Source organism: Monodelphis domestica, chromosome 8, assembly GCF_027887165.1.
Source record: "Monodelphis domestica isolate mMonDom1 chromosome 8, mMonDom1.pri, whole genome shotgun sequence".
NCBI lineage: Eukaryota > Metazoa > Chordata > Mammalia > Didelphimorphia > Didelphidae > Monodelphis > Monodelphis domestica.
In genome coordinates, this window is record NC_077234.1 from 122,751,861 (window position 1) to 122,778,851 (window position 26,991).

The following is a 26,991-nucleotide window of genomic DNA, read 5'->3' on the forward strand; positions in this document are numbered from 1 at the left end:
TCTAGGACAACAGTTTACCACCCCCCCCAAAAAAAAAGTACTAAAAAAGTTCCATTGAAGCGTGATTGAAATTTTCATTCAAGGGATTTTCAATCTCGGTTATTGGTGAAGAAATTTTTCATCTTGGGAATTCCATATACTAGTTAAGTTAAATCACAATTTCTTCACATAGTCTCATATCCTATTCTCCAGGAAAGGAAATCATTAAAATGTTTCCTATGTGCATTTCCTTTGTATATCTGACATAGTCGCAGGCTCAATTATACATTGAAGAATAAATTGAACACATCAAAATCTTGAACATAAATTACAAAACATCATATGGGAAAGATATTACACTGGAGAGTCACTCCAATGATCCTGAAGCTCCCAGATATTTTTTTATGTGTGTGTGCAAGTGTGCACATGCAGAGAACTAACAAGTCACTGATCTCTATAATGACTATTTCATCTACCAAACAGTAGAAGGAATAAATATTATTCTGTATTTAATTCAAAACAAGACAGAAACTGAATAGTGATGTCAAAGTAATTAGAATTTTATCAAGGTACAGTTACAATAACAGATAACAGCATTCATCCAAGATAGCATGTTTCAAAATAATAATAATAAAGTAAATAAGCATATTGTAGTGAAAGGTCTGGAAAATTAGGTGTTACAGTAAATAGAGTGCTGGACTGAAATCAGAAAGATTCATCTTCTTGAATTCAAATCTGGCCTCAGATACTTAATAACTGTGTGACCCTGGGCAAGTCACTTAATCCCTACTTGTTTTACTTCTTCATCTGTTGCAGAGACACAAAAGGAAAACAAAATGGAAAACTAGTCCAGGATCTTTCCAAAAAACAAACAAACAAACAAACAAACAAAAAACCCCACAACACGTGATCTTGAAGAGTCTGACATAAATGAAAAAAATTGTACAAAAAATGGAAGGGCTAAGTGAGGAGGTTCACAGGACCTTTGTTCTTCTTCTCTGTGACATAATCAGGGTGGTGTCAATGATCTCTGATTGCTTGATTCTGTAATTACCACTAAATTAAATATTACTGGATCAGAAGATCCAAAAGTAAGACAGCTCTTAAAAGAGAAAGAATGCTTTAAAAATGAAATTCTTGAAAAATAGCTTTAAATTATCCTGATGAGGAAGAAAAGGTGGCTTTAATAAATTATTGGTATGACTACATACATTGGTATGATGAATTCATACTTTAAATGAAGGTTATATCAAAAGTATATATAATTTTAAAAATTAACATGATTCTAAATATGAGATGAGAGAGTGTAAAACATGGAATCATTTCAGGCTTTAAAAAAAAAAACCTAAAGGTCAAAGGAAACAAAAATAGTCTATAAAAGCCATGTTTGGAAGAAGAATATAAATTAATTACTTAACTGCATACCAGGAGAAGTATCATAATGTTAAGAGAAGAGGAAAATGTGAAGTACTCCATTCTTTTTTTCCCAATCTATTTACTAAGGATAATGGTTTTAAACACGCAAATGTAGAAAGAAACTGCAATCCTGTGCAAGTGAAGAATTATAATAGGATACATAGCTCCTTTGGGTAGATAAAAAGAAGACTGAACCTAGAGTCCTAGTTTTGTTTTATATTACCTCTATGACCTTAGCACATTATTTAACTTTTATGGGCCTCAGTTTTCTCATACACAAAACAGATGACCTCTAAGGTTCTTTGTAGTTCTAAGATATTTGGTCTTATGATCCTAAATAAGATCAAACTTATAGGTCTCCAAAAATTATATCCCAATATGATAAAGAAGATGGAATGAAAAGGAGTTAGAGAAAGAACCAACGGAAATAAGAAAGAAAAAGAAAATATGGAAATGGAAAATGATGCTCATTTTTTTTAAATGGGGTGTATTAAGCATAGTAGATTCTGGAGACTGGAGTCCATTAATGGCAAATCTATGGCACAGGTGCCAAAAATGGCATACAGATCACTCACTGTGGGCCCGTAGGCCTCCCTCCCCCTTCACTCTGTCCAAGAGTTCATTACTAGAAAGGCAGCAGCTCTTTCCCTCTCCACTGTGTGCCTGATGACACTTTTTTCACATCCTGCGCCCTTCTGCCCAGCACAGAGAAGGTAAAGTGGGAGGCTTACAGGGACAGAACTGGAGGGGAGCAGAGTGGAGCTCTTTGGCCATTATCCTCTTCCTCCATACATATGCCTCTCTTCACCTGACCCTCTGCTGAGCAGCCAAATGGTAGCACTTCCTTCCTCCCTTTTAATGAAAATATAAGTAAGCTTACCAAATATATGGAAGGTCTACTCCTAGTAAAGCCCATTGTAGAGACAGACAGACACACAACACACACACACACACACACACACACACACACACACAGACAGGCAGAGAAATGGCAGCTTGATATATAGGATAGAGAAACAGCATTGAAATTAGGAAGGAGATACTACTTTCAATATACTGCTTGTACGACTCTTATAAAGTAATTTATTTCTCAGAGGCCTCATCAACTAATACTATAGTTACAAAGCATTTTAAAAAACAATACTCATCCACTGAACTTTCAGAAGAAAAACAACTAGTTCTGCCAAGTATTTCAGTCTTCCCTACCTGCCTCTTCCACAAAAAATCAAAAATGGGAGATTAAATGAACTGAAACAAACAAACAAATAATTGAGACATAGAAGAGAAGTAAAACAAATAAAAAAGAAGTCTTCAAATATTTGAAGGGAAGTCCTTACAATAAAGACTTAGGCATTCTCTAATCAAGAGAACTAAGAATAGGTGAAATTTATGGGGAAGTAGATTTCTTCTCAATGAGGAAATTTCATTTAGAACTGCTCAGTAACTTAATAGAAATTTAAGAGATTGAAGAAAACTTAAAAATCATTAAGTAGAATTTCTGCCCTATGTTGAAATTTGCTGTTTTTTTCAATAGAAATTCCCTATATGAAGGAAATTCTAAGTCTAATTAAAATAAAATAAAAAGATCAAAGCAAAACAAAACATTTTATTAAATAATCTGTATTTATTTAATAAATCATATTTTTAAAATTGTGACTTTTTCATAAATTTATTTTAATGTCTTCAATTATTAAAAATAATAAAAATTGTACATGTGGAATATATTTTAAAAACCTAATTTTAAAATGCTTAGTATTATGCCTTAAAGGCAAGCCATCTTAGAATTTCTACCCAGGACTATAATTTGAAAAACACAAATAACAAAACATAATTTACTATCCAAATTCTTTCTAATCTCTATTCCTCAGCTGTGTGTCAAGGAAGTTCATTCCCTCCCCCTCCTGAGTAACTTGACCTGTCCATCAACATTCTTCACATAACACAGTTATGCCAGGTTTGCTTCCCTGTACGTACTGTATGTCAATAAAAGTCAAGGTTTTGGGCTTGAGGGCAGAGAAGAAGCTAGAAGGGAAAGAAGAAGGAATGCAGGAAGAGAGGAGGCAAGTAAGGATAAAGAGGAAGAGACTTGCAGGCTAGGTACCTCATGGTCAAGTTACTTAAAGGAATGATGAGATTTAAATCCTTGATTGTCTACCCTTTCTAATAAACTTTATATCTGGGTAGAAATCGTAATTCAGTTCTTACAGTTGGAAACGAGGATAACAGGAGCAAAATAAAATAATGAGAAAGGAAGAAGAAAACTGATAAAAACTACAAATAAGTGCCTTTTCCCCTTACTTTCAGGAAATTCCATTTCATTAATTTCCACTTCAGCAAAATGCACCAAAAAATTATGTATTCATTGTTTACTGTACCTAGAACACTCTGAGAGGTATTAGAGGAAATAAAATGCTAAGATAAACACAGATAGCCTAGCAACATGTTAAAATGTAAACAAACACTCAATAATTATAAACAATTACATAATATCATGAAACTAATATGTACTATAAAATATAATTATAATTTGGCAATGTCACACCAAAACCTATACTCAAATATTTTAATTGATCTGTAGTATCATCAAATTGAATACTCAGACCAAGAATCCAATTTCTGGTTTATTAGGAAAGATAAGACATGGTACTAGCTTTCCCAACAGTCTTCCTGTCTATAAGAAATGACAAATATTTTTCAAATTAATCTTGGGAATAAAACAAATAAACAAACAAACAAACAAATAAATGAATAAATGGATAAATAAATAAATAAAGCTTGTGTTCTTTCTCAAATAGGTCTGAAAAAGCCAAGAAGACCAAGTAAACTACCTATAAGATTTGTTAGTGTTCCCTGACTTTAAAAGGACAGATTTAGAAACCAAGCACAGATTGAAAAAAAACAACTGTATTCTCCATTAATAGCACAAGAGTTTCTTCCTCATATACTGCTTTGTAGGGAGGTCCAGAGCCCCAAATCAGCAATTTTAAAATTGCTTCCATCTTTAAGGTGAACACTGTAAATACTATATGCCATAGGTGGCACAAAAGAAAAATTGAAGTCAAAAGTCATATGGGAGAGTAAAAAAAAATAGAATATCTCATACCCTATACCAAGATAAGCTCAAAATAGATATATGGTATTGATATAAAGAGTGATACCATAAGTAAATTAGGGGAACACAGAATAGTTCACCTGGAAGATCTTTGGAGAAGGGAAATATTTATGACCAAACAAGAGAAAGAGAATATTTTAAGATAAAAAATGAATAATTTTGATTTTATTAAATTAAAAATCATTTGTAAAAACAAAATCAATGTAACCAAAATAAGAAGGGAAACAACAGAGGAAAAATTATAACAAATGTCTCATGAAGGTCTAATTTCTCAAAGTTATAAAGAAATTACTGAAAAAAGATTATAAGTCATTTTCCAATGAACAAGAAATTTTCAAACATAGAAATCAAAGGCATCAGTAATCATATGAAAAAAATTCCTATATCACTCTTTATTAGAGAAATGTAAATTAAAACAACACTGAGGTACTACTTCTCACCTATCAGCTTGGCCAGTATGACAGTAAAGGAAAGTGTCAGCAAATATTGGAGGGAATGTGGTAAAATTGGGACACTAATGCGTTATTGGTAGAGTTGTGAACTAATCCAACCATTCTGTAGAGCAATTCCGTACTATGCTCAAAGGGTTAAAAAACTTTGCATACCCTTGGATCTGGTAATACCACTAGTGAGTCTGTATCCCAAAGAGATAATAAAAAGGGGACAGGATCTTCTTGTAAAAAATATTTAGAGTAGCTCTTTTTGTAGTTTCAAAGAATTTGAAATTGAAGCTATATACATCAATTAGGCAATAGCTAAAAAAATTGTGGTACATGTTGGTGATGGAATACTATAGTGCTATGAGAAATGATAAGCAGGAAGATTTCAGAAAAATCTAGAAAGATCTACATGAACTGATGCAGAGTGAAATAAGCAGAACTGGGAGAACATTGTACACAATAATAATGATGACAATAATAATGACAATATTGTATGATTACTAACTGTGAAAACTTGGATGATCTCAGCAATGCAATGATTTAGGAGAATGCTGAAAGAATTATGACAGGGAATGCTATCCACATCCAGGGAAAGAACTGTTGAAGTTATCTTTAACATTGGTGTAGTCATGGTTTTACTTTGGGGTTTTGATTATGCAATACTTTGCTATTACAACAATGACCAATATGGAAGTGTGTTTTACATGACAAAAAAATGAAATTAAAAAAAAGAATTATTGTTAAAACCAATTTCATTCATTTATAGAAATTGAAATCAAGGGAATATTGGCAAATTTCTCCAGTGACTTTTCATTCTTCCAATGAAAAACTGGTAGATGCAGCCATGAGTCTGATGATACTTGCACATGTTTTCCTCTGTGTGTGTGTGTGTAATTATCTTTCTAAAAGTGGAATAAAAATTAAATTCAAGGTATTTTCTGATATGTCTTTCATAGAGCCTGGTTAAATGAGACACTATTCCTGACTTCAACACTTTCAATCTAAAAATACATTTTTAAAGCATTATAATTATTAATTTAGCTTTGGTGCTCTAAATGTGAAATGATCCTCCGATAATATACTAGTAGGCATTCTACTAGAGGGGCTAAATCATAGCAATCTTCACATTCTCACTATAAATGAAATCTGAAGACAGAAGGCATTTGCAGCTCATTTGCTACTCCTTACAAATGAAGGCAAAGGAACTGAGTTGGCAGAGCTGGTTTTAATTATACATACAAAGGTAACAATGAGTTTTGGTCAGGTCCTATAGTGGTGCATGTAGGAAACATTTACAAAAAAGAATACCATGAAAATAATTGTGTCATGTGGATGAAGATTCATCTATACATATATTCACATGTATATGGTATGCATGTGTATGGGTGCACACACCTATATTTACAAACAGTTTTATAGCCTAAACCAGTTATCCTTGTACATTCAGAATTTGCATCCCCCTTTCAAATCCTTAACTTATGTCTTAGAAGCAACACTGTATACTGGTTCCAAGGCAGAAAAGCAGTAAGGGCTAGGCAATAGAATGGTTAAATAACTTGCCCAGAATCACACAGCTAGGAAGTTTCTAAGGTTAGATTTGAACCCAGGACTCCCATTTCTGGGCCTGGCTCTAAATCCACTGAGCCATCTGTCTGCCCCCTACATTTACTTATTTTTATGAATGTTTTTGCCTCTATACAATATAGATTTTTCAATAATAAGAAATGCTTCATTTTTTTTGTCTGTGTATCTTGTGGAAAAGGCATGGAGAGAGAGGACTTGCAAGCCAAGTCATGTGAGAAACAAGGTTGGGGACTTGTCTGCCAATCAAGGAGAAGGTTCCAAATGGAATGTTCCCAGGAGGAGGCAGTTGAATGGCCAGCGAGAGAAACTAGGACTTTGTCTCTCTTTGGGGGTGACTGACCAAGAAAGGAGACTTTGGCTCTCTGGAGTTTTTCTGACCAAGGGAGGCAAGCCTGGCTGGAAGGGGAAGAAGCTGAACGGGTCCTTGTAGCTTTTGTCCCAGGCCAAAGGACCTTGAGGGGGCTTCTGGAGTTAAGCTGAGAGACTTTGGTGGTTTTGTGAATTGAAAGAAGAAAAGATTTTGAACAGTTGTCCTTCATCTCTCTGGCTGTCTTGGAGTCACAATTGTGACTGGACTGATTTCCCAAATTCCTCCTATCCCTCATTATAGATTAGGGAAACCCTCATCCCTCTTACCTCAGTTTCCCATCCTGTTGTTTCCCAATAAACCCCTGACCTAAGAAAGAAAAAAAAAGTATCTTTATAGTCCACTCAGGGGAGAGGGAGGAAGGCAAAGGCTTCAAGAAGTGGGTTGTTAAGGGGGAAGAGTGTAGGAGAAAAATAATGATCCATTAGCCATCAAATAGTGATCAGATGGGACCCCAGTGCATTACCTTGTAGCAGGATCTCTCTATCTCAAGTAGTCTCTCTTATCTACCTCCATTGTAACTAGGCAGCCCTCAACTGTCCCCATTCTGGCAGCTCTCTCTAGCATGCCAGAATATCCAGTTACCATAACAAGAAATAGTTTCCACACAGATTATTTATTACAATTGGCACCCCAAGTTTGACTGAACCCCATGATCCTTACAAGCAGGGTAGTTAAGGAACATAGATAAAATGTTCAAACAAATTGTTTTTGGTGTGGTGGTCATTGCAGCCATTGCCTGTTTTTGGGTATACCACTTACTATATAGCAAATTTACCCATATGGTAGTGGAAACTCTGGATTATGTGGGCAACATTACAATGTCTGTTTTCCAGTTGCCATTTCAATATGAACTGGTCCTCTGGCAAGCCCTGGCACAAGTGTATGTACTCTTTATGACTGTGTTGCAGACTCTGACCCAAGTGAAGAAAATATTTAGATTTATGGTTCCCCTGAAAGCAGAAAAGATTATGGCCATTGATACCAACCAAGAAGGCATGATTAAGGCTGTGTTTGAACAATTGATTAAGGAAAAAGGACTAGATCTGGTTATGGGCAAAGACAATGGGCAAACAGAGGATGTATCTCAGGAAACTGAAGGTGACAATGACAACATGGCTACTTGTGATCCTGAGAAAATCTGTCCTTTGAAAGAGGTCACTAAGCTTACTACTAATGCTGGTGTGATACACTCAAAAGCCCATAGACAATTCAGTCCACAGGAACTTGAATCCATAAAACACCATTTCCCAAAATTTGTGAAGAATCCCTTCAAATCACAGAAGGAGCTTAAGTGGGCTTTCAGGATCTTTGATCCTGATTTCTAGGATGTCGAGTTCCTATTGTCTGAACTATTTAACCCCCATGAACAGAGGCAATTTCTGGAGAAGACTAGATCTGACAGCAATTTGATGAGCTGGCCAACTGTAGAACAAAGAGGGGATATTGACTATTCCAATCCAACTAGCATGTCTTACATGAGAAGGTTCAGGGAGGATTTGCTGAAGGCCATTAAGCAATGCTGTTCCTAACCGAATGCATGGGCCAAGTTTGACAAGATCAGGCAAGAAAAAGGGGAACATCCTGCCACATACATAGACTGTCTGTCAGAGATGGCAGTCCATCATAGGTTTAGAAGCTGACAGTGAGGAATTGGATGGCCATGTCCGTACACAGTTTCTAAGGGGATGCACACCCAATTTGAGAACCTTTTTCAAGAACATTAAGGGTTAAGGGAGGGAGTAAAGGAGGAAGAGGGAAGGAGAAAAATAGTGATCCATTAGCTATCAAATAGTGATCAGTACGTGAACCCCAGTGCATTCCCCTGTAACAACATCTCTCAGTATCTCTCAAAGTACTTCTATCCCCATTGCAAATAGACAGTCCTCAAGTGTCCCTCTAGCAGGATCTCTCTAACTCTAGCAGCATTTCTCATCTATCTCCATTGTAACTAGGTACCCTCAGGTGTGTCCCCTAGTTGCAGTTATCTAGTCTGCCAGAGCACCCAGTTGTTACAACAAGAAATAGTTTCCACACAGATTACATTTTCTATTATAATCTCTTAGCACCTAATACACTGTATCTGGCATATGATGGCAACTCAAGATCTGATCGAAGAAAAGAATTAGATTGAATGTATTTAAAATGATAACCGGATTTGAGGCTCCTAAGTATTCTCTAAGATCTTAACCTCTTTTTTCTTTGCTTCTAAGCCATTTTTCCACCTTCTACATTTTCACCTTTACATGAAACCAGTAAGCATAAAATATAAAGATATTTATGCATATAAATAAATAAATGCAAATACTTTAATTTAAATGATTTTGTTGGAATCTTACTAGAATTTTTTTCACCTCTTCTTCATCTTCCAAATCAGATGTTAACAGTTCCCAAGATGCCCTCACCCTAACAAAGATTGTTGTGGCATTTTCTCTCCTGATCTAAATCTCTATTAACAAGTCTAAGATAAACTAGTTTTGTGTATATGTATGTGCAGGTTTCTGTGTGTACATGTGTATGTAGCTATGCCCAAAGCATGGTTCATATTAAATTCCTGTTCCTTTAAAACTTCCTTATAACCTTCATCTCAACTGCTAACAAATATAGGTTTCTCTCACACTGTTCAGTCATTTCACTTGTACCTTACTCTGTGACACCATTTGGGGTTTTCTTGGAAATATGAGGCAGTTTGGTATTTCCCTTTCCAGTTCTTTTTAATAAATAACTGAGAAAAATAGGATTAACTGACTTGTCCATGGTCACATAGGGCTTCAGAACTTAGAGAAAGAATTCAAGAAGTTCAACCATATTAGCAAGAAAGGACAAGAGAACTGCATGAAGTAGGTAGCCAACAGTATACTATCTAGTTGAAAATCAAAGGTAAACAAGGAATGAGGTAAAACTGAAAAATTCAGTAATTAAAAAGATAGTTTTTAGAGAGAAGAATCAATATCATGGTTAGGGTAAGAAGCTAGATATCAAAGGGCTAAAGATTGAGAGAAAAATGAAGACATGGACATAGCAGGGAATTGATCGATCATTCATTCTAGAAGGGTTCAAAAAGATCAAGCAAAGTTTTTCTTTAAGATAAAAGACACTACAAAAGAACTCCAGTTTCACATATTGAAAGAGTATAAAATTCTTCCATAAGGTTTCTAAGCAAATGTATGAGGATATACCCATTCCCAGACAGAATTCATAAATTACACAGTAGTGAAATGGTTATCATATTAAGCTGATGAACATCTATGCTTCCATAGAGTGCACATTTTTAAGCATTTAAAAAATGGTAGCTACTGTTTGGTAAACTGCTTAACTACTCAGGCAGCTGCAAGAAGAACATTTTTATTACCAAACAAATTATTTCAGTCTAGAGCAGAAGGGACCACCTTCCCTTTGGTATGGAGACATATTATTCTTTAGCTTGGCAAGGCAGAACTTGCTAATTGTATTAAAACATACATAATTAAATGATGCAGTTGGACTTTCATATTTTAGCTGATGAAATGTTTGGCTTTGTTAATTTTAAATTTATATAATTTCAAAATAGGGACTCTATCTTGTCTGGGAAGATTGTTAAAGTAGGATTTAATAATAGAATTACAAATTCTGTACCTCATCCTATATTTTTATGGTTTGTTTTATTTCAGTAATCTACTTAAAGGATTGGACAGAATGAAACTGAAATAATCTTGAAAGGATACTTAGGAATACCAATTAGAAGAGTATTATACAGCCCAATCATAAGTAATTTGTCAATAAAAAACTCACTTGTATAAAGCTTGTCAAATATGAAGCTGATCTAAATCACGTTTTCTTCTGTAAGAGAGAAAGTCAGATCCAGCAACCCAAGTGGAGGAAGGGCAAGGAAGATGGAGCATTACAGGAAGGAACATAGAAGAGCTGAGGAGAAACTCCCAGTTCACCTCACTTTTCTTTGGAAGCTCTCCTGGAGTGGTTAGTCTGAGAGAAACCTTTGAGCAGAAGATCTTTCAGAGCATTGATCATCTCTCAGTGAACCCAAACCCCCTTGAATACATCTATCCAGCTGAATATAAAGGAGTGGTTGGGACTTTGTTAGAAAGCCATTCACCCAAAGAAGAATTCTCTCTGTTCGCTAAAATTTGTCCTTTGAACTTCAAGTCACAAGTAGGGTAGATAAAAATAAGGACAGATCTCACAACTGACCAAAGAGGGTCAGGCAGAAAGCCTGAACCCTCAGGATTTGGGGAGGGGCTGAGTTGTTAGCTCAGAGGGATTTCCCAGTTCCCACTTCCCTTAAACAACAACTGCACTCTCCCTGTCTTGTGTGTCCCTTAGAATAAAAGAATTATTCCTCTTAGATCAAATCTGCCTGCCTCATATCATCAAGGAAGGGAAGTGAGGCTTGGGGGGAAAACTATAACTTTCTCTTCAAGAGGGGGATCCAGCTTCAGTCTTTAACCTCCATACTCAACCCAGTATCTAAAGGAACATATTTTGTCCTTCTAAAAGACCACTTGTGCTGTCTTCCCTAGGGGAATAGAGGGGAAGACCAATCTTTCCCCTCTATCCATCTCTTTGGGTGTTTCATACCTCTCTCTCTCTCTCTCTCTCTCTCTGTCTCTCTCTCTCTCTCTCTCTCTCTCTCTCTCTCTCTCTCTCTCTCACTCTTTCTCTCTCTCTCTCTCTCATCCCCAAAGTAAACATAGATGACCCCATTCTGGTCATCTATTACAGTTGGCACCCCAGTAGTTGGATAAACAAGAATCTGTCATCAATAGTTACACCTGGCAGTTGGAAGAGATTGGGGGTGGGGCAGCCATCTTGAGCACAGAATCCTGAGCAAACATATAGAGTGATTCAAACTGACTCTGTATAAAGAGTCTTTGTTACTGTGTAAAGAAGCTTGTACAGATAACTAAATAAGGGGTGGACAAAGAAAGAATGCATGCAAAGGACATCATCTGTCAGTCAAAATGAAGATTCCATTTGGAGTGTGACTGGGAGACAGAGTCAAGTCAATGGCTGGACTGGGCTGAAGGAGGCTTTTTGGCTTTTGGCTGAATCTGAAAGGCTTTTGGCTTTTGCTGTCTGACTGATTGGCAGAAGAAAGAAGACAGTTGCCCTCACATCTCTCTGCCTGACTCTGTTTCACAATAGTGACTTATTGCCATTTCCTTCAATATCCTCCTAAGCAAGGCTCCCTGTAGAGAACAGGGAAATTCTACTCCTCTTATCTTATCCTCCATCCTTGTCCTGTCTTCCCCAAATATACCCTTACTTGATAAAAGAAGAGAAAAGTATTTCCTCTAAAATCTTATAGTTCACACAAGAAAGGGGGGAGGGGAAGCTGAAAGGCTTCTGAAATGGGAGGAAAAGGAAGGAGGGTAGATAAGACTTGATTCATTAGTTATATAATATACAATCAAATATACCCTCAGAATTATCTATCTATTACACTGGACAAGATGTTCTCACAAATGGGAGCCATTACTGACATGTACCAGGACTTCCCAGCCAAGATGGAGAAAATGGAAAAGGGGAAGGAGCTTGTGACAGTGACCACTACTATCACTGACAATGAAAATGACAAAGGCAAAGACAAGGGCACTGAGACAACAACAGCTTGGACAGTAGGGATCTGCACTGAAAAAATAATAGTAGACAAACACAGAACCAGTGCAACTTGAGGGAGCAGTAGAGGCACAGAAAATCATGCCTTTTAGGGACTATGCAAAATTCACACAAGATTCAGGAGTTTTGCATAGGAAGGTCCATAAGTCTTTCAGTGCACAGGACTTAGAAACCCTGAAAAAGAGAATTCCTAGATTCTGCTCCAATCCCTATAAGTGTCTGCAAGAACTGAAAAGAACATTCAAATTATACAAGCCTGACTTTGAGGATGTGGAGATTTTACTTTCTTAGTCCCCAGGAATAAGCCCACTTCCTAAAAAAAGACTAGAGAGGATGAAAATTTAATGAGCTAGCTGGATTTTCATGGGGATGTGGAATTTTCCTATCTACAGAACCTCACTTATCTTAGAAAAGTGCATAAGCACCTCTTAGAGGTGATAAAATCCTTCTGCAATCACCCAAATATATGGAGAAAATTTGAGAGACTGAGACAGGAACAAAAAGAGCATCCTTCTGTCTATCTCAGCAAATTCATGGAAAATGTGGAAGCAATTTTAGGATATCTGCAAGAGAACCAGAAAGTCATTCCATATGTTAAGAAGCAATTCCTGAAAGGATGCACAGCAACACTCAGAAATTTTTTTAAACATTTTTTGCCCATGATATGAATCGCTGTCAATTCAAGACTTAAAAGATTCAGCAACAGATCTACATGATACACACACAGAGCAGCAAAAAGAAAAGGAGGAACTAAAACAGAAATTAGAAGAAACAAAAGAAACTCTAAGGCAAAAAGAAATAGAGGAGATCAAGAACCTAGCAACCATTAGGACCTCCCCACAACAAAGACTCCAATACCAATCTAGAGGGCAAGAGGATACTAGGAAATGCTTTCTATGCCAAAAAATCAGACACATAGTTAGATTTTGTCCAATGAAAGCATGCTATGAATAGGGTAACAACAGAGGTTCACGATTCCAAAACAGGTCATACAGTCAAGCAAGCCCAAATGCTGTGATCATTGCCAATTGAAGGGACAAGCTGCACCTGATATAAAGACAATGAATGTATGATCAGGGAGGAAACAAGACCCAAGTATTGAGTTGTACTTTCTAAAACCGCATGAAGCCAGAAGGAAGCTATATTTAATGCACAGAGAGTGCAGGGATGGGGAAAATGGGCTGTCACACCAGGGAGAACAATAAAAGAATTGGTGGGAGAAGTGAAGTCTAGAGATGGAGAGAGAGAAACAAGAACTTAAAACAGAGGGAAATAGAAGAAAAGAAATTACAAAAAGAACCATTTTAGACATGAAAAACAAGATATTTGAATGATATAGAGGCACAGAAGAAAGCAATGGGAAGGGTAAAAAGCAAATCAAGAAATACCTAGAAAATGTCCCTGATATGTAAATATGGATTAGAAACAGAAAGCACAAAAAGTTTTAACACTTCCCTACTTAGTGCCAATTTCTCTGACAAGATTTCTAATTTTAATCTTAGCTGGTAAAAGACCTATTAAACATTTTGTTAAAAATCCTAATAATAATACTAAAATAATAATAGGAAGATCATTTGTACAAGACTGAGATGAACACACAATCATGTAAGAAGTAGATAACGTATAACAAAAAGATGAGACCAAAATTCTATTACACTTTTGAGTATTAAACATTGGAGAAGGAAATAGCAAATGACTACAGTCACTGACTGTCAAGAAAACCTCAGGGATAGTACTGGTATGATATGATCCATGGAGTCACAGTCAGACACAATTAAATGATAGAACACAAACATGACAACGCAGCTTAAAACTAACATGGAAAATAATTTTTAAAAACGGAAAGATTTGTTGGCACTTGGAATGAACAAGCTTCATTTGAGGAGTATGGATTTATGTCTGGGGAGTCTATCTAAAGAGAAAGAAAGCCAATATTCATCTACAAATATATCTGATTAAATGGTTTTGAGATGATATTACATTATTACTTTTTATTCTATGTCATTGGGTTGTGCTTTCATTAATACAAGGAACTCTTAGTACTAGAATACCGTCTATCAGTACAACTCATATATATAACTATTGATAAACATAAACATATAGATAGTTCCATGTAACTAAAGCACATAGGAGTCATGATATACTCAACATCAAACAGTTAAGAAGAGTTAAAGGTAGACTTTAGATTCAGCCTTTCTGAATCCAAATCCCCGATTCCAAACACTACAACATACTACCTTTGCATATGTTGTATGTTATGTTAAATAATAGTAACAGCTTATTTAATAAATTGGAGAACATTTTTTGGCTGTAGTTATAACATTTTTCTATTAGGGAAATATATAGTATGACTTTCTTACCATCGTGTAGCTATGAGCCACCTTCATGAGTTCAATACACCCTTGAGCATCTGCAAATGCCCTTATCCCCAAACAGTTTGATGGATGTAAAAGCTTCATGAGAAAGTGACAGCACACTTCTACTACTTGAGGAAGCTGAAGAAGACAAGCAGCAGCAAGAAGATTTTCAATAGTGTCTTCCTTTAGTTCTAGGCAACCTGTAAGTAAGAAAAGAGACAAATAGACTCATGAAATTCTCTGTCTCTCTCTGTCTCTGTCTCTGTCTCTGTCTCTCTCTGTCTCTCTCTCTCTCTCTCTCTCTCTCTCTCTCTCTCAATACTGAAAACCAGAGTTATTCTGAGGTGATCATGGTAAATGAATATCCAAAACCAACAGAGTAGCCACATGATTTGGAATTTAAAGAAAGCCATTAACTCAATATAGGATTTTTTGAGTACAAGTTTATGGAACTTTGGATCATTTGACTGTATATATGCTTTGACATGAGGGTCTTAGATAGTCCAGTTCATTTTAGCTTAATTTGGATTCAGCGTCTGTGATTAACTTCTACTAGGAATTTCAAAATGTCCCATCTTTGACTGAGGCCTCCAAGAACAACATTTCTCAACTTTTCTGTTATTCTAATGATCTCCTTTCAGAATTCTCATTTTCTTCATTATACTCTATATTTAATTAAATGTTTTGTTATACCAACTCCTTTACCAATGAACACTTATCAGAAAATATTTTTTCTTTTTTAAACCCTTATATTCTGTCTTAGAATTAAAACTAAGTATGAGTTCCAAAGCAGGAGAGCAGTTAGGGAAAAGGCAATTAGACTTACAAAGCTAAGAAATATCTGAGACAAGATTTGAACCCAGGATCTCCCATCTGGGTTGGATCTCTATCCATTGAGCCACCTATATATCTCAACTATTTTAAAAATTAGAAAGTAGGCATTCAGCAGGAGCATCTTGGAGCTAGATACTCATTCATTAATTCATTCATAATTCAAAAAGTGCATACTAAGTACTTATAATAATCGAAGCACTATTATAATGAATAACACGGTTACAGAAAGGCCTCAGAACTTAGAAAATCATAGAGGAGAAATACATATACACAAATTAATACAGTATTGTTAATAATATAATAGCAATTATAATTATAATCAATAACAATGTTAATAATATAATAAAATATTAATAACAACAGTACTAATTAATATGATAAACACATGAGAATCAAAGTGTTATGAGGGTTCAGAAAATAGAGGTATTAGAACTCTTATAGATGTTGTAACCAACTTATGATCCCATGGTGGATCTAACGTGCAGCCTGAGAAGCATTTTTGCCTATAATTAGAAGTCTCCACCTGTTTCATATTCTCCATATGTATGAGAATTTTATCCAATATAGTTAATAAGCTTTTAGAAAGTCGACAAACAAAAATAAGTTTTGTCATATTTAGTTCATTAACATTTAGTATGGAAATAGTAGAATAATGAGAAGGCATGATCAATTTAATTCACCAACATTTATCAAGTTCATTTTATGCACAAAGTACCCTTCTGGGCACTGGAGATACAAAGTCAAAAATAAAATTGCCTCTCCCTCTAAAATGATTATAAGCTATAAATGACATAGAGATAAAATACAAATAGATGAAGATAAAGAAGAAATTTGGGAAGGTATCAAGCTAGGTGGCATAGTGGATACTGTCAGACCTAAAATCAGGAAGACATCTTTCTGAGATCAAAACTGGAATTTTTTTTTTACTAAATTATTAGCTATGTGACCTTGGGGAAGTCACTTATCCTTGTCTGCCTCAGTTCTTCATCTGATAAATGATTTGGAGAAGAAAATGGCAAATCCCTCCAGTATCTTTGTCAAGAAAACCCCAAATGGGTCAAAAAGTTGAACATGACTGAAATTGTTAAACAAGGATAATAATTGAGAGTTGTAGTAAGCAAAGAAAGAGTGCAGAATGATTGACAGGGAGCATGTGACACAGAATCACATGAGAGCCTGGGTCAAGTTTCCAAGGGGGTAGTGGTCCTGACTGAAACCAGACTTCTTGAAGATTTTGGAGGTAGCTGTGATTTCCACCTATCTACAAGATTTCTGGCCCTTGTGAGATAACAGCTGGAGGAGAAAGAGACTTGGGCAGGCTGTTGGCAGCTAGATTGAAGACCAAAGAAAGAACCATCAAATCTCTTCTGGACCTGATTTGAACTTTACCTCTGGGATCTTGACCTATTTCTGGACTCAGTTTGTGAGGTTCTGTTTGGAGAGAGGGGACTTAGCTTTTTAGCTTAGATAAGTTAGCCAATAGGATAGTACTAAGGAAATTAGTTTTGGGGATAAGATTAAGAAATTTTCCTTCTCCTTTGTTACCCTCATTCCTAACCCATTTCCCAATCAATAAACTTAAAATATTTAGATGTTTACCTCTTGTATCTTCCCCTCAACAATCCCATAATGCCAGAATCCAGTCAATAAGTATTTATTAAATATATATTAACCACTGAGGATTCAAAGAAAGACAAAAAGAATATCTGCTCTCAAGGAATGAAATTCTCTATTGGATGAGACAAACATTAAAACATTAAAAACAACTACAGGTAACGCTTTCACATCATGACTTTTTCTCTTGTGGTATCTATACTATAGATCATGGCTCAGCATTAGAAATTAAATGGGAATTTGGGAGGATTTTTGCAGAAGTTACAGATGATACAGGATGGCTAGCATATGACACAGAAAAGTTTAGAAATAAATACATAAAATATGTGTATAAAATTATAGAATATCAATATATTTTGTTTTAATATGATGACTATACACAATTTCCTTTTTAAGCTAAAATAAGTAAGTTAAAAGTTTGGTCCCAAGATGTAGAAGGGATATTTGCTGTACTTAACCAAATTTTCCAAAAATGTAATGTAAACACTTTACAGAAAAAAAAAATCAGATTTCTCCAGTAGAGTCAAAAAAATTGTATGTGGTTTTTCCAGATCACTGGGACTCTAAGCCCCTAACCCCTGCAATGTGGTAGGGATGCCTATATTTACAAAAAAAAAGACTTATACAGGATATTTTGGAAATATTCATAAAAGGAGGGTATTTACATTAAGGGAGTTTAGTTGGGAAAGGTAAATTGTAGAGGGTGGGATTTTAGCTGAGATCTGAAGAAATCAGGGAAATCATGAGAAAAGAGATGGAAGGTTGTTTGCATGAGAGACAGTAAAAATGAAGTTAGGAGATGGGTTATTTTATTCAAGAAGCAGTAAGGAGGCCAGTATCACTAGGTTCCAGTCTATGTGGGAGTAAATAATGATAAAAGGAGAATGAAATGGCAAGAGGGAATTAGGTTATGAAGGACTGTGAATGCCAGACACAATTTTATGTTTGATTTTGAAGGTGCAAGGGATATACTGGAATTTACTGAATAGACAAGTGATGTGATTGCACCTACATTTGGAAGATCAATTTGACAGCTGAATCAAGGATGGATTGGAGAGTAGAGAGAAGAAAGCTACTGCAACTGTTTGGACAAGAGGTGATGAGGGCAAATGCCACAGTTGTGGCAATGTCAGAGGAAAGAAAAGAGTGTGTGTGAAATAAGACAATTCCTGTGAGAATATCTATCAATTAAACTTGAAAACAGATTGAATATGGCAGGATGACAGTGAAGAACTGAGGAATACCCCTAGGTTTCTAGTCTGAGTGACTGGGAGAATAAGGTACCCATAACAGTAATTAGGAAGTTAGGAAGAGGGAAATTTTGAAAAGGAAGATAACGAGTTTAGTTTGGGACATATTGAGTTTCAGCTGTCTACTGGACATCCAATTTCAGATCACCAAAAGAGAGTTTTGGAGCTATGAAACTAGAGGTAGATAGAGATTAGGGATAAATAAGTAGACCTAAGAATTTTCAGCTTACAGATCATTGAATTCATGGGAAGGGGGAACAGAAAAAGAAGAGCAGAGGGCCCAGGAAACAGCCCCATGGAGGAAGCATGCTCAAGAGTTAGATGAAGATCCAGAAAAGGAGAGTTGGAAAAGGGGAATCAGGCATGTAGGAGAAGAACTGGTAGAATATTGTCATGCAGATCTATCAAAGAAAATATCAAGGAGAAGAGGATGCACTGAGTGTCAAGGTCTTTGGAAAAGAGAGGATCAAGAAAGGTAAATCAACATTAGAAGGAGCTGAACTCCAAATGACATTGTTACTTCTTGTGAAGTGACCTTTCCTCAGAATGATATTTGTTGCCTCAGAATGTTTGTTCTCTAATTGATAGAAAAGCTTTTTTTTTTTTCCTTTGAGGGTAGTAAAAATAAAATTAATTTTTCTTCACATCCATTTTCTACTAAAAATCTATTTGCAAATCCATTAAGTTTTCCAGGTCCTGAGTTAAAAAATCATGCTTTAGATCTTCTGAAATTATAAGTTTACTACTACTTAAGTGTCAGGATAGACTTGTCCCTTTTTCTTTTTTTTTTCCCTCTGAAAACTCTTCTTAAATCAGAACTCCCAGGTAATGTTACTTGACAGCACAGCTGACTCTCCCTTAATGCCCATGTTTTGTTTTATTTTTTTTGTCCTACTTGAGAAACTTAAGCAATGAAAAAAAAGGTAGTTCCTCTGATTTCTAACTTGGTTTACCTAATTTGGTCTGACAAGAGCAAATTCTCCCCTTGCAACTCAAGACTTAACCTTCTGAGCTGTAAAAATCTTCATATGATTAGTGAGAGAAGCTGTCAGCTCCTAAGCAATGTGTTTTTCTATGTCAGCCTTTTTCTTAAAAGAGATTTTTATCTATAAAAGGGCCTACTTTTAAAGATTCTATATAACATAAGACTTTTTGAATGTTCTACCTTTTCATGACACTTTCTGCAATCTTCATGGACATTAAGATTTATGTTTCCAAATACTCTAGCAAACTCTTGGAAAACATGAATTGAATCACAACTTCTCTTAGTTATTGTCTCTATGATCTTATGTAAAAATACAAATCTCATTAATTACTGATCTTTCCTTTCTTTTCTCGTCTTCCCTACCTCATCAGATATCACTTCACTCTACCCTTTAGTTGTTCAACATCTCCTACCTTTTGATTCATTTGGGGCTTTCCTGCCTTTCCTACTGTTAACTGAAATTCCATGCTCAACAGTTAAGGTGTATATGAATTTAAATGAGCAGATTTCTACCAACACAATAACACAACTGGTAACTGCTCCTATGTCTCGTCTAGTAAGTTTTATTTGGAAACCCAAAATTTCTAGCTATCTAATTTATTACTTTCTTTTCTTCCTCTCTTAAAAATTAGAATTTAGATGTATTCTGTTTCCCTTTGCTTTTCTAGAATCCTTTTCCTCTTACTTTCAGAGATGCAGGGAAGGAGTGAAAGAAGAAGAAGGCATCAGAATAAAATAAGAATTAGTAAACATATCTTTTTGAACTGTCAGCCAAAGCAATAAGATTAGTTTCTAGTTATGCATTTTATTTAACTTGTCCTTAGCTACTTCATGAAATTTTTTTAAATCTCATTTTTGTTTCCTTTTCACTAAAGGAAAAATACAGTTGACCTGGGCATTGACTAAAAGAAGTATGGGTATAAAAATAATCTTGACTAAAGTTTGAGTTGACAGTAACAGAGTCCATCTCAGAAGCATGCAGGAAATTGGGTGATTAGAAAGATAAAAACTCTTGAGCAGGGGACTGGGCAGAACAGCTAAGAATTTTTATTTGTTCCCATCCAGATTTTTCTCCCGCTGATACTTTTATCAATTCGTCTTAAATAAAGTAAACTGAAATGAATTAACATTAAATAATAGACATTGGACAGATGAACCAACTGAATTTTGCAGAGTAAAAGACGGAGTTAAAAGACCTAATCAGAGTTCTGGTTCTGACTTTTGATAGTTGGGTTGCCTTGGGACAAACTTCTCCAAACTTGACTTTTACTCTCTTTAAATGGGGATATTATTTGCATAACTTACCTCTGGGTTGGTTGCTAGGCGGGAAATGTTTTGTAAACTTTAAAAAGTTATATTAATGTGACCAATTATATAAGCCATTGCTAGTATTGACTTAAAACTGACTTTCTTCTAGAACTGCAGAATTTTGGCATTAGAATTATCAACTTCTTCCCTTCTTCCTAACCCTTCTCAGGAAGGGAAGAACACAAAATTCAGTAGTCCAAGTGATTACAGAGAAAAATCTTTGGCAAATACTGAGTTGAAGAAAGTCCTTATGATATATATGTAACAGTCATTTTATGAAAAGAAAAGGGAAAGAAGAAAGACAAGGAGAATCTTATCTATCTTGAACAACTTAACACTAGAATTTCTTTAGTCCTCCCTGTATTGCATTTTGGACTATATATTAAATTATTCCATATGTTGATTTTATAAATTCAATTAAAAAGAAAAACAATCCTCCTTCAAAGGGGCTTACATTCTATTGGGGAAAGACAACATATAAACAGGAGCTTAAAGATGGGCAAGTTGGGTCCAGAGAGAAGAAAAGCAGACTCAAGAAAAGAACTCACAAATCTGAGGAGGGTGCATCTCTAGTATAAAACTCAATGCTTCCAGAAAATCTGTATATCATAAAACACTACTATAAATTTAATATAGTTTTCTAATTATTATTCTGTTTTAAAATTATACATCTTAGTGTACTGTTGTGGTTTTCTAAAACCTTGGCCTGAACTTCCAACAATGTATCCTTGTAACAGATTATATAAGAATACATGAATCATAAAAGCAGAAGTGGTTTAAATTGAGAATGCCTGGATTTGTGAAACATCAAAGCATAGAGGACAGAAACCTAGTCACAAAGATATAGTTTCAAATCTTCCCTCTGAACGCCAGGGACTATAATATGGCCCTGGGAAAATGAGCTAAATTCTCAGTATCTTTAGACAACTCTTAAAAACTAAAACTAGAGTATCTGCTTATCTGCTCTGGAAGAGAAAGTTTCCTCACTAGGAGTTATTAAAGTAGTAAAGATTCACTGTGCCAAAATATCAACTTTCTCATATCTGCAGGATAACAATAAGTCCTCTGTTAAATCAACTTATGAACAAATATTCATAAAACATTTACTATGTGCCAAGCACTGTATCAAAGGCTAGAGATACAAAATATGGAAAGCTAATATTAATCTCTACCTCTTTTTGGCACTTCATGACACCCTTTGGATTTTAAAGGAGAAAAACTTTGATTTGCCGAGTGAAGCTACAAATATGCTTCTTTCCCCTTGATGAAGCTGAGTTGGAGACAAGTTCTTTCTTTATCTGCATATTAGGTACTATAAGATTAAAATTAACATCCAATAACTCCAAGTATTATATTTATAATATTTATTAATAATCACTTGAAGTAAAGGAAATAAAAAGACAAAAGTAAAAGCTGAGAGAAGTTTTTCCCGACTGCAATAGTGGGAGGAGAGTGAGAGAAAGTGGGGTTACCGAAACTTTATCTCCAAAATGTAAGGACATACCATGAGGACAAAAGGGGAATTCTGGGAAATGGAGTCCTGGGATACAAATTTCTAATTACACAGTAGTAAAGCAACTCTGTAAGAGAATCAGAGTCAAGAGGAGAAAGGCAGACACAAGAGCTATGCCTATATTCCAAACATTACATGACTCCTGGTTTCTGGAAGAGCCTCCTCTTGTCTGGATTGAGTTGGAGACCCCCAGTCAAAGAGGCTTGGGAAAGGGACTTCATGCAGTGCATAAATTGGAACAAGGGCTAGGGGTGAGTGGGGAGTCAGGAACTCCTTCTAGGTTTATGATCTGGTGCAGGGTGGTGGCTAAGAGGGCAGCCTCAGCTGCTGATTCCTTTTCTTTGACTCACTTTTTATTATTAATAAATATTTATCAATTCAGAAATGATTCCAGAGAATTTAAATCATAACAAAAGAAAAACAAAAGCAGTCCTCAAAGGATTCACTTCCAAACGTGGGAGGAGAAAACAACTATAAACTTGCCAGCTATGTAACAGGGGCGATGGAATGTGATCCATCTAATGGTAATCAATCTAATCTTACACTAGCATTGCAGTGGACTGGCAAGAGGCATTTATATAGCACTTAGCATTTTACAAATAATATCTTGTTTGATCCTCACAATATCCCTCTGAGGGAGCTGTGGTTGAGGAAATTGAGGGAAACAGAGGTTAGGCAATTTGTCCAGAGTTACACAGCTTCTGGATTTGATTCAGGTCTTCTGGACTCCTGGTCTAGTATTCGATGGGCTACCTAGCTTCTTCCTGGCTGGAGGAGGTGGGGTTTTAGCAGACACTATAAGGTCATGTGTGCATCACTTGAGGTAAAGCTTCAGATCCAATTCCACCTGCCTCTTGAGTTTCTTTCCCTCTAACAGTCCAGAGACCAATGACAGAGTGAAGTGTCTCCTTCCCGAAATCATTAGTAAAGTGTCAAGACATTTTGCCCTACTTCAAGAGTTATATTAAAGCTAGCTACCATTAAGATCATGCTGACTGTTTTTTTTTTCCTTCTCAGTCCTGAGTGCCCATTCCTTTTCCTGTTAGTACATAAAATTGTTGAGAACAGAAACAATCTCATTTTTGTTTTTATTTCCATTGCATAGCACTGTATCTGGCCTGTAGGAGACATGTAATCAATTCTTGTTGACTTCTTTAGTCTACTTCAAATGCATAGAGTCAGACAATTTTTCCTCCTGATATAGATGTTCTCTGTTCCATGTGGCCATTGTCTTGTTGTCCGTATCATCTGCTCTTTCTCCATATTTCTTCCTTTCTTCTTTCCATTTCTCCTTCTTCTTCTTTCTCCTGCCATGCATGTTTGCCTAGGATAATCGTGTGTCTATGGGTAAGCCACTTTCTCCACTGAGTAGCAGCATCACCCATCAGAACTGTGGATAGCAATACCTTGGAAGAGTCAAAATTGAATGCAAAAGTAGTCGCTATGAAATAATCTAGAAATAACCACTAAAAAGTAAAAAGTACAAATTGTAGTAAGCCAATCTTACATTTACATGCTTGTGTTATCAGCCCTGCAAATTCATCAAAATTAACCTAATCGGACTAAGTTTAAGAGAGGCATCCTCTTCAGTTAAGGGTTCTGTGTCCACGTGTTTGTGTTTAGCTAGATATGTATAAGGTCTCAGGATTTAGAGAAGGCCTTTAAAAGGGCATTTCATTCTAAGAGACTTAATGTCAGTTAAGTATTTCCAAGAATTCCCACTCCAAAGCAAAGTTGAAAAAAATGTATATTGAGAATAATTAAAACTCAATCACCAAGTCACCTGAGAAATCAAAGAATTTTTGTTTTCTATCTTTAAATATTTCCTTTAAAGGGAAGTCGTTTTGTAAAAGTCAAAAGGCTTATACAGAATAACAGTGAAAGATGAGGTTGAGTGAAGACAAATTATGATTCTTCTCATGGATACTGTATTTCTTTACATAGTTTATGTGGCTACATTGCTTATTATAATATTATATATATATATTATAATAGACCTAGATTGTACTAAGAAAAATTTTGCCAAAAAAATTCCCTTCAAGATGAATCTAACAAAGATTTGAGTTCTCCCAATTACAAAGGTAAAGCATATCAATTTTCCCATTGTTGTTAAGTTCATATTGTTTCTCAACTTCAGAATATGGTTGAGGTTTTTTTCTTTTCTATATGAGATAAAAAACCCTAAAATTTATTTATTCTGGCTTCAATAAAAAATGAATCTGCCATATTCTTCATTATTCAGATTTGAAATAAAAATGACAGATCTCCATAAAAGAAAAAGACAAAACAAATTATTGACCAATGTAACATAAATAAAAATAACAGCTAACATTTATATATCATTATAAGGTTAGAGATGCACTTTATGTATGTTATCTCATGTGATCCTATAGGAGTAGTAGATAAAATTACCATCGCCATAGAATTACACAATAATAAAAATAATAATATTTATATAACACTAACTTTGTGGCAAGCATTGTATTAAGCACATTAACATTATCTTAATTGATCCTCATATCAACCTGTGGGAGTAGATGTTGTTATCTTCACTTTATAGATGAAGAAACTGAAAAATAGGGTTTAAGTGACTTGCCCAGGGTCATACAACTAGTAAGTTATCTGTTGTTGGATTTAAACTCCACTATATCCTGGTACTTTATCTATTGTACTTGCTACCAGGTCCATTGATTTCAGCAAGATTCTAGAAGTTGACAGTTTCCAGTGAGCATCCTTGCCAACCTTGCCTTAAGCATGTCTCTTATCAATTCTATTGTTAATGTACAATGAATTTCCCCAAAATCTTTGTCAAACACATAGACCTTCCTGTCTATTGAAAGAGTCCCACTTCATTGCTGACACCAATTTTTTCTGTATCAGTCATTTTGCTATAAATGACTCTTAATGAACTGTAAGACAAGGTACAGCTGCTAGCGTCCTAAAATATTGCCTTTATGCCTCTTAGAGCCACAGAAAGACTTCCCTGCTGAAGGTAGAAGATTATTCCAGAGTCCTGGGACATTTCGCTTCCTTGTCTGGCTTGATGGGCACATTTCTTTGATTTAGTAAGTCTGCCTATATTCAGATGATTCCTTCATTTTCTATCTCTTGTAACTAAAAATATACATTTTTCTTCCATAACTATACTATTCTTTTTGAGTATTTGTGTGTGCACATGTAAACCTGTGCATTATGAATAACCATCTTTCTTTGTTTCACACAATGATATATTAAATAATGCTAGCTCATTATTACTGCCTTAAAATTTATATATAAGGAATCTCTTAGACGAGGCTCACTGTAGATGCCTTCCATCTTTGGTATCTACCCCAGCTAGCTAGAATAAAAGGTTTTTTGCTTCTCTTAATTGATTCCATATGATCTTGAGAAGTTAGAATGTTAAGTACTGACTCTCTTGAAATCCTAAAAAATTCAACTGCAATCCTCCAAACAACTAAAAGGTAAATATTATTACTATTACTATTATTATTGTTTTTGTTGTTATTCCTGTTTTGCAAAAGAGAAAAGGAAGACAAACACTAGATGTGACTTGCCCACATTTACATAGTAAATGCCCAAAGCAGAATTTGAATTAAATTATTTCTGGATTGAAGGATAATGCTCTATTCACTGTACCATCTAAATGGTTATTTTTACATAATCATATATATTAACATTATAACACACTAATGTTAATAATAATATTAATATTACACACAAATGTTAACAAGGATTAATGGGGAAATATATTCTACATTCATTTTCGGGGAGTTTAATAACTTCTTTAGGTCTCAGTTTTCTCAGCTATAAAATGAAGAGATAGGACTATGGGATTTCTGAAGAACTCTTCATCTTTGACCATAATTAACCCAAATATAGCAAATGGAAGAGAACTAAAATATTAGGGCATAATGTGAATTTGTACATTTCCTATTTTTAAATTGTACAAAAGTGCTAGACTCAAAGTTAGGCACAAAAGATAACAATCAGGATAGATGCAAGTTCAAATATGAAAGCAAATATTTACTAGCTGTATGTGTCTAGAGACAAATCACTCATCTACTACAGTTTCTTGTAGATTAGGGAAAATAATAACATCTACCTACAAAAGTTATGAGGATAAAATGTGATATTTGCAAAGCACCATGAAAACCTTGAGGTACTATGTAAATTATTAGTAGCTTTTATTATTTATTATTATGATCATCAATATTTTCCTGTTAGTCAAAAATCTGTTTAATCCATTGTTTAGGATGAGATTCAGTGTGGAATTCTCAGAGTAGTATTTGGCTTGTTGTTACCCCAATTTTCAAAACCCCTTAGTATTACTATTCCTTAGACTAAAACTGCCCCCCTACCCATAAAAATTTTAGTTTTCTTGACCTTTTTCAAAAACCTTGAGAAGAATTTATCTGTACCCTGGGAAGAAACTCATCTGCAAGATAAGAAGGAACAAGAGTTTCAAAAGTGGGGGGCAGCTGGGTGGCTCAGTGGATTGAGAGTCAGGCCTAGAGATGGGAAGTCCAAGTTCAAATCTGGACTCAGACACTTCCCAACTGTGTGACCCTGGGCAAGTCACTTGACCCCCATTGCCTAGCCTTTACCACTCTTCTGCC

General features: G+C 35.3%; 1 protein-coding gene across 1 annotated transcript in view; it reads right to left on the reverse strand.

Annotated features, from left to right (window-relative positions):
* KLHL1 (kelch like family member 1) overlaps nucleotides 1-26,991 on the reverse strand; it is a 588,984-nt gene that overhangs the window by 337,986 nt on the left and 224,007 nt on the right. The window contains exon 4 of the mRNA XM_001362179.4: nucleotides 14,875-15,071. Within this exon, the coding sequence (XP_001362216.1) occupies nucleotides 14,875-15,071 (197 nt within the window). The remainder of the gene's footprint in view (nucleotides 1-14,874; nucleotides 15,072-26,991) is intronic.